The sequence below is a fragment of the Rutilus rutilus genome (assembly GCF_951802725.1).
Source record: "Rutilus rutilus genome assembly, chromosome: 3".
Taxonomy (NCBI): Eukaryota; Metazoa; Chordata; class Actinopteri; order Cypriniformes; family Leuciscidae; genus Rutilus; species Rutilus rutilus.
In genome coordinates, this window is record NC_140211.1 from 12,632,662 (window position 1) to 12,650,334 (window position 17,673).

The 17,673-nt window shown below is 37.3% G+C and overlaps 1 protein-coding gene across 1 annotated transcript in view; it reads right to left on the reverse strand.

The window, feature by feature from the left end:
• The window catches only part of nav2a (neuron navigator 2a), a gene marked incomplete at its 5' end in the record, with an annotated part of 219,686 nt that overhangs the window by 58,212 nt on the left and 143,801 nt on the right, over positions 1-17,673 (reverse strand). Inside the window, 4 exons of the mRNA XM_084405293.1 lie at positions 4,431-4,484; positions 4,895-5,117; positions 6,235-6,307; positions 16,050-16,102. Of these exons, the coding sequence (XP_084261419.1) occupies positions 4,431-4,484; positions 4,895-5,117; positions 6,235-6,307; positions 16,050-16,102 (403 nt within the window). The remainder of the gene's footprint in view (positions 1-4,430; positions 4,485-4,894; positions 5,118-6,234; positions 6,308-16,049; positions 16,103-17,673) is intronic.

The window sequence follows — 17,673 nt, forward strand, 5'->3', positions numbered from 1 at the left end:
GTGCTTTTCTTGCCCCAGTCTTATTCAATTCATTACCAGTTAATGACAGTGGTGTAGTCTAGTTTTTTGTAGTGAGTATACTCTAATATAACACCCCCAGCTCCCCCCCGCCGCCGCATACTCACCCAGCCCAGGGCGTCACCCCATAAGCACCACCACACTCACTAATGCATACGGTATGCATCGACATGTAATTGAGAGCATTATGAAATACTAAGTGTTATCAACTTATTTATTTGTTATATGAATATGGTCCCTGAAGCACAGGTTTTATCAGTTGACAATTATCAACAATTTAAAAAAAAAAAAACATTATAGGCACAAATACAAATTTACTTTTAGAAATGGTGTTTTTGAAAAAAATGTTATTTTAAAATACATTTTACTGTGCAATTCCTTTCTAATTAATTTGAGTTAGACCGAACTTTTATTTTGGTGGGTTGTAGACATTTGAGTTTCTGTGTGTTTTAATAAACTATTATTATTATTATTATTATTATTAGGCCTGAAGTATACTCTGTGCAATAGTAATATATTTCTGTTATAATTTCTTCAAGTTATACAGAACTTTTATTTTGACAGGTTGTCGTAAAGACATAACAGTTTCTGTGTGTATATGAAACGAATGAATGACGATAGTTTTATCAAATGAAATGGTGAAATTCTCATCAAGTGACTCTCATAGCAGCTCTGCGATGAAATGCACATGTGTAGCTTACATCATGTCTCAATACAGTGAAACGCTGAAAACACCACGAGCGTGAGTCACGCGTGCTTCTGTGTGTGTGTGTGTGTGTGTGTGTGTAGGTTAGTGGAGCATAGGCTACACTGAGCGCTCATTCCCAGAGACGCGTAGAACAATTGCAGTCTCTTTTAGCTTTAATATTCATAGACACTAGTCCATATCGAGATTTGATTCATTGTACAGCAGCTACTTTTGATTTATTCATTCAAAAATAGCCTAATTCCGTGACGGTCTGCTTTATATATCAAGTTCCATTTGTGACTGGATTCCGCGATTCGATCCGTCGCTTCGCAAACACAGACGGGGTGAATTTATGAATGAAAGTGTGAAAGTTCTGACACAAAACGAAGTTGATACGTATCCTCACGCTTTTTTTAAGTGGGTATACGCAAATCCTTGGCCTTTTCTAGTGGGTATACGGCGTATACCTGCGTATCACGTAGACTACACCACTGGTTAATGATGATATGAAAATAAAAACTACTCTCTCCAACTGTAAAAACTACGGAAGCTTGTTTCCGACACGTAACAAAGAAAAGTTAATTGCGACATTTTATCTCACAATTCTGCCTTTTTTTTTCTCCGAAATGAGAGATATAAACTCGCAATTGTGAGTTATAAAGTCAGAATTGTGATGTAAATGCAATTCTGAGAAAAAAAGTTTTCTCGCAATTCTGGTATTATAACTTAGCCTGACTACGTCAGACTTCTTACTTCCGCTCAATTTCATTTCGCTTCTGTACTCAGTCTGAGACAGCGTAATAGCTTTCCGTTTTCCTCCGGCCTGAAAACAGCCGGCCAATCAACGAACAGAGGGCGGGCTGAGAGCCGTGACGTAGACGCTGATTGTACCGTGGATGCGTAGATTTACTTCACATAATCTGCAAAAGTCGTTCACAGCCATGTTCACTCCGGTATTTCGCTCGATAGTTTTGTTTTCGCATCATACTACATGTGTTTACAGTGGAAGTTAGATGCGGCTGAGCATGCGCATAACACACGCCATAACCAAACGTTATGTGATTGGCTTACGGGAACCAATGATTTTAAACTTCAGACAAGCGCCTCCCCGCGAGAAAGAAAACGCTTTTCAATTATGCCATGCCAGACTCTGTCTACGAAGCAAAGCGAAGTAGCAGAGTTTGGTATTACCAGGCTAATTATAACTCGCAATAAAAAATAAATAAAAAAAAAGTCTGAATTGTGTAAAAGTCACAATTATCTTTTTTTTATTATTTTTTATTCTGTGCCGGAAACAAGCTTCCATTAAAAAAAACACTCTAAATTGCTTTGGTGTGTATTTTTATTTAAAGTGACAGAGGATCTGCCCAATGCTTCAATAGTGAATCCCTCCAGCATAAACGCAAAGTTAGCAAATAGTTTATTGTGCTTCTGAATAATTCAACAATTTACAATTCTTAATCAACAGTGCATTTATTTCCCTAAAATTATGCATATATATAACATATATATGCATAACAATCATATAAGGCAAACAATGCTTGAAAAACACACACACACACACACACATATATATATAAAAATCTTTTTCAACCATCGTTTGCCTGTGGTTAAGGGTTTAGTGAATTAGTTCAACTCCACAGCTTTGTGCTGATGCTGCCCAGGGTAGAATAGAAGCTAAATATTTTGCTTTAACACAAAAAAATATTAAAAAAAACTGAAATGTACAGGGATCTAAACAAATCATAAACTACAGTATATATTCAAAAAAAGATATGCCATATGTCATATACTGACATATAACAAACATAGCAGTAAATACCACCTCTATGAGGGAGATTTGTGATTATAATGTGGCATTTCTCCATCAGTCCTAGCCTTAAAGATGATTGACAGACAAATAGACTAATCTCCCCTAACAATCAAGTCTAGGTAAATGTCATGTCAATGTCATGTAAAATACAGGAACATCTGTAGTGACCTATGCTAATCACATTGCTGTCAATTGTGTGGCCTTGACATTTTCTCATAAGTATGTAAAATAGCAATGCTTTAGGGAGATTGTCCTCTATACTTATTTCCCTGCTCAGCTAAAATACATCTCACATCTGTGGAAGGCTGAACTGCAATTACAACTATCCACCATTAGATGACAACATTGTTCCACATGTTGCCCAAAAATGACTGGTGGCATACTAAAGCCTGGGACCGTATTCAAACTGGGGAGTGTATTTTTCAAATGCATTACACATGTGAGTGAAATGCATTTACATCACTTGGTGACCGAGTGCATGAACACATTCATTCAAAGCAAAATTACAACCTCAACCTTTCTGTCACACACCACAAACCACTATTAATAATTAATCTCATACTCAAGCAGGGCATCACACAGAGAGGTTATTTTAAAGTTATCACGGCTCACGGAGCAGACATTTCCACAGGGACATGTTTTTGGGTAACGTCACCTGACAGAACACATATCCTGCCTGGATGAATTTATTCAAGGAAATCTTCACCAGAATTGGACATTATTTCTTGCGCCATTGCGTTGGCAACGTATCTGTGAAATGAGCTAAAATCGAAAGGGCAATATGACTTTGTGTCCTAATTAAATCACAAAAGACTGTGATTTGATCAAATATGTATATAAGTATATGTGTTTTCACAGTGAATGAATGCAGTGAACTCCATCTCTGCATGTGCTGTGAGTTTAGCATGCGTGGCAGGGACCAGTTATGCATTATTTTCACATTAGCATAATTTCCAGCATTTTTGTGGAAAGATGATAACAGCATTTCACTAGATTTGTAATGAGATGCGTTTGTAAACCGGTAAAAAAAATAAAAAAAATAAATTGCAGTTTACATCAAAATAAAAGAGTTCATCTCTTGAAAGTGAAGAAATTAGGAGAAAAAGTATTGCAATTTCCCTATTGTACCATAAAGTAAAATAATATACTTACGAAATTTCATTTTACAGTGCATTTGTTTTACTATATATGCTATAATAGGAATAATAATATAAAATTATTATTATTAGAATTATATTCTTATTGTTTGGCTTCCTAAAACACCAGTGTGAATGTAATGTAGATTGAGACACTATATCAAAACTAAAATGAAGGTTGAGTCCCCTTTAAATAATTTAGCTTTTCTTGGAGCTTAATTTTGGGATGCCCCCGAACCCCCCTTGAGGATTTGCCTCACAAAATCATGTGAGAAACACTGCAATGTTTGATTTTCTTAAATAACTCTATTCACAGATAAAAACTTTGCTTAATAATACCCATAAAAACTTTACAAAACAAATGACCTGCACATGCTTTAAATAATGTAATTAACTATAACAACGCATGATAAAACACCTGTAATATTGTGTTGGTCATGTGTTTTAATGCAGAATACTCTAGTTATAACGGCGTTTACATTTATGAGAAGATAGCACAATTATAACTGTAAAGTAAGGCATTATTGATGTTAGAATAAACATATTTTATAATGAATTATATACAAGGCAAATAATAAGTACTGGTCAATGCTTGTTGTAATGAATACATTGAGGCCAGTTCTAATATTTGCGTTAGTTTGACAGAACAATCCTGTTCATACATGGGCAGAATTAGTCCACATTATAACATGCAGAGAGTAAGTGAGGAAGAGGAGGGTGATGACAAGCAGGTTGACAGAGGAGGAAAGAGGGAGGATGGGAGTGAGAGCGCTACCTAGAAGACTTTTTCTGACCAATGGAAAACTTGAGTTTAGTCTGAGAGCCATCCCTAGAATGAAAGAAGAAGAGAAACAAGAGAAGAACGAGAGAGAGAGAGAGAGAGAGAGAGAGAGAGAGAGAGAGAGACAGACAGACAGTGATGACTAACAACATCACAAAGCTAAGAGAATGAAAACACATTCAGATAGATTGCCATCAATCCACAAACAATCCATATAACATTTGTACATTAGATAGAACCACAGATAGAATGATAGAACGAGACAGATAGATAGAACGATAGATACTGTAGATAGAATGCTAGACAGACAGACAGACAGAAAGATAGATAAATAGATAGAATGGCAGACATTCAGACAGACAGACAGACAGACAGACAGACAGACACAGTTAGATCGATAGATAGATAGATCGATAGATAGATCGATAGATAGATCGATAGATAGATAGATATTTTACCTGGACTGCATCTCTGCCTGTGTTCTGTGTGTGTGAGAGGTTGAGGTGTGTGTCCCATGCGAGGTGGAGATCAGCTGGGCCGGAGCGCTGCTCTGCTGGCTTAAGGGAGTGTGTGAATGTGTGTGTTGCGTGTGTGTCTGTTTGAACGCCTGCTGCTGCTGCTTGTATCGCGACAGGCTAAAGAAAAGTCCCAAGATGGCTTTCAGATTTCCATTCCGGATCTCTGTGAGGGAGAGACGTTCAACAAGAGATTGCAGTTCAGTTTATCATTCTGCAGACACTTTTCTCTCAAAGTAATTAGAATGTTCGCTAATTGCAAGCACCGTTAAATATGAATGTGCTTTGTATAGTCAAATAAACTGTTATGGCCTTTATTTAGTGCAGCGTCTGAGGGAATAAGGCCCTGTTTACACGTGGTATTACGATGAGTTTTGGTCGATTGGATCACAAGTAGACGAGGGAGACACATTCTGTTTTTGTCCACTTTCAACCACTTCTGTCCTGATTTCTATGAGGGGAGGGTCTATGGGCGGGTAAATGTACAGTATGGGTTTTTTCAGATCTTTCGATCTAATGGAAGAAATAAGCTCACACAATTTACATATGAACACGACTGGAGACAACTGAAAAACATACGAAGAGCAGGAGCTTTTGTTTCCGCTCTGACAGCCGCAAGACCAGCCGAACGCTGTGAGTGTGTGTTAGAAATCAGGAATGGTGAGAGAACATTGAGCTTGGTACATTTTTCATCTTCAAACCAAACTTGGGTCTCCAGTCGACAAAGTATAAATCCAGTCTGGCTAGTGCTCTTCCCATAATGTTTCCACATTAAGTCAGTAGACAGAGAGTAGACGGTCTTTTGTGGGTGTTTGAACACATTCGATCACATGAGCGTTTACACTACGAAATCAATCCGGTCGAATGTGTTTTCGACTATCTCTGGAAGTGGTCAAAAGTGGACAAGCTCAAAACATTTTAGACCGTTTACACCTGTATTAAGCGTCGTCCACTTGAAGAAATCCGAAGACAAACGTGAAGGGAAACACATTAAGTAATAAATTGTGTGCTGTAATTGTAAAATCAATGTTTTCCACCACATAAATATGCAAATAAAAACATTAACCCAGGAAACTACCCAAACTACTAAATGACTAACCCCGGGTGAAGTATGAACAGTGTCAAACTTGTAACAACATAACCCAGTTTAAAATAACCCCAGCATTTACATTGTTAAAAAAGGCCCGTATTTTGTAAAGTAATTGACTTAGCAACTAACTGAGATTAAATTGTTATGAAATTTTACTTCCAATTATACCATATTTCATACTTAGGCTTTTTACCTTCAGCTGATAGTCCCTGTATGTTCACACCTTTGGCTGCTAGGAAGCTCAGACAGGCATCAATGTTCTCAATCTAAAGAGAGACAGAGAGAGAGAAATTAATAGAGAATATTTTGATAAGCACTGTAACGATCATTTAAAAAGATAATGAAAAAACCCACACACACATACAAACACAGACCGGTTAAGTTCAAAACAGATGCTGTGTCCTTGCAGCCTCACATCTGCTCTGTCTGAATACGTGACTGGACGTTCACTCACTCTAGGAGTAGTGTTATCAGAGAGCATAGATTGGCTGCTCAGTCAAAGCAGTATGCAAAGCCTTTGCTCCCAATCGTCGAGGGCATCACATGTGCCCTGTTGCTAGGAGACGCCGTCGAGGCCACGACGCTGACCCAGCCGTATCCTAGTGTCACTCAATTGGCTGAGAGGACAGTGATGTAATAGGCTATACTTAAAGGTCATGTGGTGTCACACTAGGAATATGTTAATGATATTTACCATAGTACTCAAGGGTCGAGGTTATTCATAATTGGTAATCGCAATTTAAGTAACGCAAGTTATGTAATCAGATTACTTTTTCAAGTAACTAGTAAAGTAACACATTACTGTTAAATTTACAACAATGTTACTTTTTCAAATAAGTAATGCAAGTTACTTTGTTTTCTTATTTATTGACTGACAGGTGAGTGTTTTGTTACTGCATAACGAATAACGATTATCTGAATAACGAATCGGTTGAATGAATGACTCCTCCTGGCGGTTTAATTTCATGATTTAAAGTATGATTGCATTTTTTTTCCCAACATTTCTTATTTGTAAAAATGTATTAAAGTCCCCCTGTAGTGAAAATCAAGTTTTTAATGTTGTTTATATGTCTATGTGGTGTTTGTGCAAACCATGTGCAAATTCATAAGTCAACACCATTGCTCAGTATTTTCTTCCTAAAACTGCAGTGAACTAAATATGTGGTTTGAAATCGCTGTTTTTTTCTGACGTCACAAACTACCTTGTAACCAATCACGTCAACGTGTGATCATTAACGAGTGGATCTCTGAGCTGGTGTGAGTGAGTGGAGGCGGGGCTCATTTACATATTCATAGAACCGCGTATACTAAATGAGGCAAGGGTGTAGAGTTACATTCAAGCTATTTTATGGCAAAAAACACTAAAATATGTCATTTTGGTGAGTTATTGCAGTTGTAATTTTACAATGTAAATTGGTAACAGCCCCATAGTGTCTTATCATAATTGAATTTATTGATCAAATGTAAGAATTTGACATGAAAAGTGATGCATACATTTAATACGTAAAAAAAAAAAAAAAAAAAAAAATTATATATATATATTATTTAAAGGCCTTTATAAAGGTAAATAACACCCTGGGGGTAAATATAAAAAATATGCAGTATGTAAAATCTGTAAAAGCAATATTTTTGAGGCCACCACATAATTAAGAGCATCACTTTGATTTAATGCCAATGTTCTGTATTAAAGAACTGGTCATCTGCCATGGGTTAGTCAGCACACGCGTCAGTTATGTCAGCTATAGCAACACATTTCAGCCTCGCTGACTATATCCCAGTTGCTGTCAGCTAACAGTTGCTGGTCTGAAGGGTCAAGGGAGATATAGAAACGTGAGTAAAGAATCTGCTCTAGATTCCACTGAACCTTTGAAGGAACCACATTCCAGACATCCTGGACTAAAAATAACGTTTCTAAATAAAAATACCTCAGAGAGAGGGGTGAAATGGAATCTATAATTTTTAACTCTCTGTGAATTGAATTACAACAAGGCATAATATTATATCAAGTCAATATGAATGCATTAAAAAAATGGGGTGTGGGGCAATTTAGCTCTAATATTACAACATTGTCTTCTGTGATTGTTGGTCTGCAGGTCATGCATGACAGCAACCGCCACTCTGAATGACACTCATAATAGCAGCATTAAAAACTCACTGGGTCAATAGAAATCAGAACCTACTGGAATAAAAGCAAACAACTGATCATAGAGCATAAAAAGCACTTAAACCGAAAGCAAACACACGCTAGTATTTATAAGCCACAGAAATGTTAATGCGTAATGTATGGGAGAATCGACTTCCACGGTTGGTTTCTATAATGTGGATGTTAGAATGTTACTAACCGAATCTTACAATAATCTAATAAGCAAAAAATATTCATAGTATGATGTTGGGAAATGACAAAAGGAAGTCAAACCTCTGTAAAAATAGCCAAGCATTCGATCGATGCTGATAATCTCAAAACGGCCAAATATCATTCAATACATTTCATTCTATAAAAAAAAAAAAAAAACTGTAATAATGCACTTTTGTTAAAGCTTTTTCCAAATACATTTATGGCCTGAAATACTGGCCAAAGATCTTAAAAGTATGTTAAAAACTTTCCGAACATGCCATGTAAGTTCTTTCCATAATACTGAAACAATTAAAACACAAATAAGCTTTGTACTTAGAAATCTATTTGTTTTCCCATTTACAGACTAAACGCAGCTTACATGTCTATATTATGAATAACAATATAAAAGCATTTTGAATTCTATCTTACTCCACGTTTCGTAAGTATCCTATGTCAATAATCAATCCAGGAAGTCCTTAAAGCAATACGCCGCCGTACCTGAAGAAAGAGTGTTTTATTTGCTTCTCAGCTCGCTGCATGTTACCTGTGAGAGACTGTAGGAGTGTATCTGTTCCTCAGCGGCTCTATAGTGTCTAACACAACAGGGCAGAGACGGCCTGCTAAACAAACACCTTCACTCACACACACACACAGAGAGAGAACTATTGTCTGTCTCAAACACATAAACATGCTTAAACGCACACATGTGAACATATACCGGATACATTCCTTCTATATGAGACTCCCTCCACACTAACTCTCTCTTATTATATGTCTCCATCTCTCCCTCTGGTTGTTTTTCCCCCCTCTCTGTCATTATATTTTTCATCACCACTGCTTTTCTAATAAAATCCTCCTTGTGTGTAAGTGTGTTTATGTGTAAGTGAGTTAGAGTTGAGGAGAGAGAGAGAATGTGTGTATTTAAAGGTGATGACTGACAGGGGAACTGGTCATGTTATATAATGGCAGTAAATACTGCATAAATAATACACTTAAATGAATTAGAATAAAATCAATTAAACAAACATATCTGATGCCATCAATATTATGGACCTTTAAAGACCTTTAAATAACCTTTAAAGTTGTCATATCATGCTTTTAAATGTGAAAATTATATTAAAATCATTTTGTTTGATAAACTTTAACCACTCAGATCAAATTTTGTGATCCTTTCCAGTTTTAGAATAAAATCTTCGTTCCCCCTTATTACTTCTTAATATATGTGTTGTTGGTGTGTAAATGTGGTGGTCATGTGCTCAAATGTGCCTGTCTAATGTCAAAAAGATGTGCTATGCATTTTTCAGCTCTGAAAGTTAGTTTATGTTTTCAAACAATGAAGTATTTTATTGCGAAATGTCAAAAAACACACAAAAAAACACAAAAAACCCACATAATTTAGAGTTACTATGACCCAGAAACACAAGTTTTATGCACTGAAGAAAAAAAAAGTCACCCTACATTTAAATGATTATATCTCAGCTTGTAGTAAAAACATAATAATATCATTAAAAAGCTGAAGCCTTTTTTTTTTTATCTCAAAATAGGTAATAAGGTCAAAGCAACTGATGGAGGAGGTACTGTAACATTTGACTGTTTTATGTTAAGACCCTAGTAAAGTATAATAAAGCAAAATTAAAATGTGTCCTGTGCAAAAATACTTTCAGTGTAAAATAATGTTAAAATAATTTAATAATTTGTGATAGCAAAGCCAAATTTTCAGCAGACATTACTCCAGTTTTCAATGTTGCCAGTGAATTTTAAGCATTTTTGCTAAATAAGAATATTGTTTTCTTGATTTCGATTTCTAGAAACTATCGCGTTCTCACGAGAAACTATCGCGAGCTCAAGAGAAACTATCGCGTGCGCACGAGAAACTATCGCGAGCTCACGAGAAACTATCGCGAGCTCACGAGAAACTATCGCGAGCTCACGAGAAACTATCGCGAGCTCACAAGAAACTATCGCGAGCTCAAGAGAAACTATCGCGAGCTCAAGAGAAACTATCGCGTGCGCACGAGAAACTATCGCGAGCTCACGAGAAACTATCGTGTGCTCACGAGAAACTATCGCGAGCTCAAGAGAAACTATCGCGAGCTCAAGAGAAACTATCGCGTGCGCACGAGAAACTATCGCGTGCGCACGAGAAACTATCGCGAGCTCACGAGAAACTATCGCGAGCTCAAGAGAAACTATCGCGTGCGCACGAGAAACTATCGCGTTCTCACGAGAAACTATCGCGTGCTCACGAGAAACGATCGCGTGCGCACGAGAAACTATCGCGTGCTCACGAGAAACTATCGCGAGCTCACGAGAAACGATCGCGTGCGCACGAGAAACTATCGCGTGCTCACGTGAAACGATCGCGTGCGCACGAGAAACTATCGCGTGCTCACGAGAAACTATCGCGTGCTCACGAGAAACTATCGCGTGCTCACGAGAAACTATCGCGTGCTCACGAGAAACGATCGCGTGCTCACGAGAAACGATCGCGTGCGCACGAGAAACTACTGTATCGCGTGCTCACGAGAAACTACTGTATCGCGAGCTCACGAGAAACGATCGCGTGCTCACGAGAAACTATCGCGTGCTCACGAGAAACTATCGCGTGCTCACGAGAAACGATCGCGTGCTCACGAGAAACTACTGTATCGCGTGCTCACGAGAAACTACTGTATCGCGAGCTCACGAGAAACGATCGCGTGCTCACGAGAAACGATCGCGTGCTCACGAGAAACGATCGCGTGCTCACGAGAAACTATCGCGTGCTCACGAGAAACTATTGCGTGCTCACGAGAAACTATCGCGAGCGCACGAGAAACTATCGAAACTATCGCGAGCTCGCGAGAAACTCGCGTTCTCACGAGAAACTATCGCGTGCGCACGAGAAACTATCGCGAGCTCACGAGAAACTATCGCGTGCGCACGAGAAACTATCTCTGGTCTGAGAAACTAACTAAAGTTTGTATATTTTTATTTTTGCAAAGGTCCCTTTAGGGGCTCTGTAATTGTATATATATATATTTATATATAACTTTTTTTTTTTTTTGTAGTTCACACTCACAATTACTCAACACAAACAATGAATTTTGTCCAACTTTTATCACTTATGAAAAGAAAAAGAAGAGGAAAACACAAGCAGTGATGGACGCCTCCTCCAAAGAATGTGGCCTGAGTTTTGATTCCTTCCACATCCTGAGCACAAATCCCACACAAACAACCTCCTGTGATGACTGACAGACAACCAAATTGGATTAGCGTGCCAATCATTCCCCTTATAATTCATTCCCCTTAACTAACAAAACAAAAGACAAGAGAGTTCAGAAAAGTGGTCATGCTATAAAGGCCTATTGTATATTCAACGCTCTCCTCTCCCATCATTTTCTGTCCTTAAAAAGTAATTTCTCCCACTTCAAAGTGCTCTGCTCTGCTTTGCTAACATCCACCTGACATGTGAGCAGAGAATGACTCAGCTGAAGCAACCATCTTTGTGTCAATATGCACCAGCAGTAAAGTTACAACACTGAGATTTCCTGTGTGTTTTAGCAGTCCTGTGTCAACAGCCCTGGACATAAAACGCAGCGTATCTAGCGAGCAGCTTGCTTTGCTTTGTCTGCACTGCTGGGTGGTTTAAAGGGGAGGAGGAGATGGTCTAAAAGGGATCAGACGGAACAAACAGGTGTAAAAACAATCCCAAAGGTGAACGAGAGAATCTGATGACATAGCCCAGACTGATAAAATGGCTATCGAACGAACACCAAATATCCAGGGGTAACAGATATATTGTTTAAATAGAAACCAACACTCCACGTTTATTTAGAAAAGGTTTTAAGCAGTTGATAGTACAGCGATAAGTGCTTTACATAGCTCAAAAACTGCTCACATAAATGGTAGTTTGTAAATACAATGAACTAAGAATGGCTATTTCTTACACACACACACGTTTGTTTCACTACATTACTGAGGACATTGTATAGACTTCCATTGTTTTTATATCTGGTAAATTATATTTTCTATTACCTAACCCCACCCCTACCCCAAAACCTACCCATCAAAAAAACGTGCAAAACACTAGATTAGATTTAAATAAAAACACGCCAAGGTCCAGTAAAATGTCCTCACTAGTCGGTTGTCATAATATTTCACTATACAAGTGAGGCCATTTGGTATAAGCCAAACCTATACACACACACACACACACACACACACACACACACACACACACACTGTTTGAACTTAGAACAATTGTGAATTACTTAATGCAATATCAATTACAGCAGCAAAAAAAAAAAAAAAAAAAAAAAAAAAAAAAATTTTTAGGGTAACAATTTTGTTTTGTTTTTAATAATACTTGTATTCAGCGATGCATTAAACTGATGAAAAGTCAGAGTAAAGACCTTTACAAAAGATATTCAAAAAGATAGCGATTTCAAATGAATACTGATATTTTGAACTTTCTCTTCATCAAAGAATCTTGAAAAAAATTTTTTATCACAGTTTCCACAAAAATATGAAGCAGCACGACTGTTTTTAACGATAATAAATAGGATAGCACCAAATCAGCTTATTAGAATGATTTCTGAAGGATCATGAGACACTGAAGACTGGAGTAATGATGCTGAAAATTCAGCTTTGACATCACAGGAATAAATTACATTTTAAAAAGTATTAATATAGGAAACAGTTATTTCAAATTGTAATAAAATTTCAGAATATTCTAGTTTTTACGGTATCTTGGATCAAATAAATGCAGCCTTGATGAGAATTCTTTCAAAAACATAAAATCATTACCATTCAGTTTGTTTGGTTTGTTTTATTTTACTGGTCTTATTGTGCATGACCCACCAGTAAATGCTTTTTTTTTTTTTTTTTTTTTTTATCTTATCTTATTGCCTCATCTTTCATCAAACTGTAATGAATTGCTCAACCTTAGAAACAACTTTCTTAAACCAAGCCCTCTTAAAGCCCTATAACACCCATTCCTGATGCATTATGGAAGTAAAATGGCTTGCCTGGCACATTTCATGCTAAGCACTCAAAACTGTTCCATAAAAGTTAACATATGCTGAGCTGCATCAAATATTATGGTCCTCGAAAGCAAGTGAGACAAATGCATTTAAATTCCCTAGTTTACAATATGAGCCCAAATACCTCCATTGATTATTTTAATGTGTTTACATATTTACCCATCTGAATGCTGAGGTTAAGTATCATGTCAGCAATTAGCGTTTGCAGAGATATTCCTCAACCGAATGGAGCTTTATGCTAATCAACACAAGTGCTTGTATGTCCAGTGTAAGCTGTTGCCAGAGGCCCATTCACTGAGCGATTGTGCAATTCCCGCTCTTGATAAAAACACACAATGATGATATTTGCATAATGGCTTTGCTTGCACCTGCTTCCAGCAGTGTTTTGCTTCCTAGCTAAAGACACACAAGCACATAAACAAATACACACGCTGGAATTTAAACAGCTTCGGATTGACTCACACACAGGAAAACTGCATTGAGATGCAGAATGCCTGCTGAGACATACAAAAAAAAAGTGCATATACGCACATGCTTATACAGTTACCACCGGCTGAGATATAGAAGACGACCAAATTCAAAAGACCGGAGTATTCACGCAGCTACAGAACGACAGAAAGCTGTGAGCAAAGAAAAGGAAAAGAGAGAGAAAATGGGAACACAAAGGCTGTGTGTGTCTAAAAGTAGTAAATTATGGTGCGATTTGCTGCTAAGGGGACGGAGCTAATTGATGGAGCCAGAGAAAGGGGAAGTCAGTGAGAGAGACGGGTAAAAGAGATCAGACCCCAGCCATTCAAAACTCCTAATCTACTTCAACACATCTGTTTACCAGCAAACGTTCTTTGTAAAGCTGGTCAACCATTAGGGCTGGGAGACGAGTACTAGTACTTAATCTGAACAGTTTTATTTTATTAAAAGAAATAGGGATGCGCGATATATCGGCCACCATATCGGTATCGGCCGATATACGTTCATTTTTAATGTTATCGTTATAGACCCAATAAGAAAAATCAGCCAAAATCAGTGCATCCCTAATAAAAAAAAATCTTGATTTTCAAAATATTAGGTTCCAAAAATGCATTCGTTTTCTAACTATTCGGTCGCATTTACAATAGCTATGTTTCCATCCAAAGTTGCGAATTTAACATATGCGCAAAATTTGAATATCGCATAAAACAGTTGCGAATAAAGCACCATTTCCATCCCATGTGTTCTAGAAAAACAAAATCGTCACTTCCTGGGAAATTGGCGCAAAAGATTTGTAATAAAAATGGAAGTTGCAGCTTTTTTCCTACATCATAAATGACTTTGTTCGGATGCCTGGTGTTTGTGAACGCAGTCACGTGAGTCGCTCCGTGAGGGAATTAAACCAAATCACTCTGAGGACGGACTTTGGGATGCTGTGCAATGAAACTGATCCGCTGGTTAGTCCGGGTATCCAATCAATCACATCCTCTGTTGAGTATTTTGGTGCTCATCGAGGGATTTATTCAGTAAATGTGTTTCCTTCGTAATCTATGTGCATGTCTTATCGGATAAAATAATAATCAGATTCAACCGATTTTTAATGCACGTTTTTTTGAATTTATGCGCATCTTGGCATTTCCATCCAGCGTTTTTATGAGATATCCCAACATTTGCATTAAAATAGGTGGATGGAAACATAGCTATTGGGAAACATACATCGGCCAGTGTGGAGTGACTGCTAAAAGACTGACTCTTAGGAGTCCATCAAAAACGTACAGTGCAACCAGTGAAGCCCAAATTCTTTTTTAGCCATTGACTTCCACAGCATTTCATTTCCTCCTATGGAAGTCAATGGCAACCGTCAACTGTCTGGTTACCAACAATCTTTTAAAATATCTTCTTATGTTCAGCAGAAGAAAGAAACTCATACAGGTTTGGAACAACATGAGGGTGAGTAAACGATCATTCATGGGTGAACTACAGAATCCTTACGTTCTTGGCGATTCCCTTCCTTATCAACTAAAGGAGCATTGTCTTTCTAGTGAAGCTAGTCGGCCAAAGATCGCAGCACACCAGCCTCCAAACCCAACATCCGCCGGTTTCAGCTGGGTCCCATCACTGTCAAAACAAGAGCAATGCCTCAACGGAGGCATTACTATCCAAAACCTCTAGAAATAACAAAACGCACGTATGGATCAATCTGCCATAAAAAAAGCCCTTTGAAAATGATTCCTTGGTTGCGTCCAATCAGGCTTGACAGCTGCCTTTGTAATGGAGACATGTCAAAAGCAACCGCTGCTTCTCTGCTCATGTGTGATACCAGTGATCCTCAGACTTCTACAGTTTGTTTTGCTTAGCTAGGCTTGGCTAAAATAGCTCTTTATGTCTATAATCGGGCTTGTGCTTCCTCCAAACCTATACATTTACTGATGGTTTCGGGAGTTTTTTAAGTTTCTGCCAAACTACCCCCAGATGTTTATAAAGAAAGACCGCAAGAGAAGCAAAAAATAACAGTATTAAAGTGCAAGTCCATACTGTACGCCAAGCATGCTGTGAGAAAGCGATTCTGAACGTCCAATATATTAGTGTTTCCCTGGACAGACATACCACTGCCTTTTAAAGCACATATACACCAATTATCAAAAATTACACCAACCAGAAGACAATAAAACAAGTCCTTACCATCTGAGAACGACTCTTAGGGCATCCATTAATATCCTCAATCTTCTCGTTTGCTGCAGTATCCGGGGAAAAAAAGAAGAGAGAAATACGGACAAATTAATTTACCAAAGAACACAAGTTGGCAGGTTTCCTTAATTGTAAGCCTGAAGTGCAGTATGTCCTTTCTGAGTTTTGACCCCTAGTGTGGAAACTAGATCCAGCTTGAGCAACTGTGTGGCAGGGCCTGCTGGGATGCGACTGATTTGGGGTTTTCCTGAGGGTGACTGACTGCATCCCGACGGGCCCAGCCCAAACCCCCCCAACCTCACCCCACGGCAGCTGAAACTGGGCCGTTCGCTCACAGATGACAACTGCACACACGCCTACAATGACAGCTACATGCCTGCCGGAATCCCTTTACCTCCTGCGCTGTGGGAAAATGTGTTGGGAATGTGTAAGATGTCAGGTGAGTAAGCATGGAAGACAGAGACATCTGAGACGCTCTGTCTCAGTGGAGGGACTCTGTGACTACAGGAGAACCATTTGGGTGGCCATCTTTAAAATTATTTGTTATTTAATCATTATTTTATAATGTTGTTGAATTAGTATTTTATATACAATACTTTAACCACATTTAAGAATGCATTGATTTAATGTATAGATATTAAAAAATAGATAAAAGGTGGCATCAGCAAACAAATTAATTAATTTATCATTCTTTGATAAAAAAAAAAAAATCATATTTTATATATTTTTGACCAACAATGGTATTTTCAAATTTCACTTTAATATCACAACTTAAAATAAAAATGACAATATATAACATCACAATTGACCACTTGGGTTGCCATAACTTCTAAACAATTTGTTATTTAATCGTTATTTTATAATGTTATTTGATTATTATTTTATATAAAATCCGTAAGCCACAAATTTCATTGCTTGAAATATCAAAATTAGATAGAAAAATATTAAGATGGCATCTGCAAACATTCTAGACCTCAGAATTAATTTATATTATTCTTTATATATATATAATAAAAAAAATATTTTTGATTTAAAACTATTTTTTACCATGTTTTTTTTTTTTTTTTTTTTTTTTGGTGAACATGCAAATACCATGGTATTTTCTAATTTCCCTTTAATATCACAATTTGAAATAAAAATAATAATAATATATAACATCACATGAACATCAACATTTACCACTTGGGTTGCCATGTCTTCTAAACAATTTGTTATATAATCATTATTTGATTTGAAACACTTAAGCTACAATTAAAAATGCATTGAATAATTGAATTGCATTAAAAACATCACAATTTTCCCCATTTGTATGGCCATGTTTTCTAAAAAAATTCTTATTTAATCACTATTTTATCAGTATATAGGTCAGCATTAGAGGTCTAAACTATAGTCCTCAAAATACTTAAAGAGTGCATTCATTTCATTGCATTAGATCTAAAAACATATTAAAGTGGTATCTGCAAATAAACTCTAGACCTCAGAATTCATATCATTCTTTAAAACAAATCACACTGATGATTCTATACATTTTAAATGTCCAAATACTTTTTGGGGGCCTGTAAACTGGCGTGAGCTCTAAATATCTTTACTGTCACCATCAGGGGCGTCAGTTTGTGTT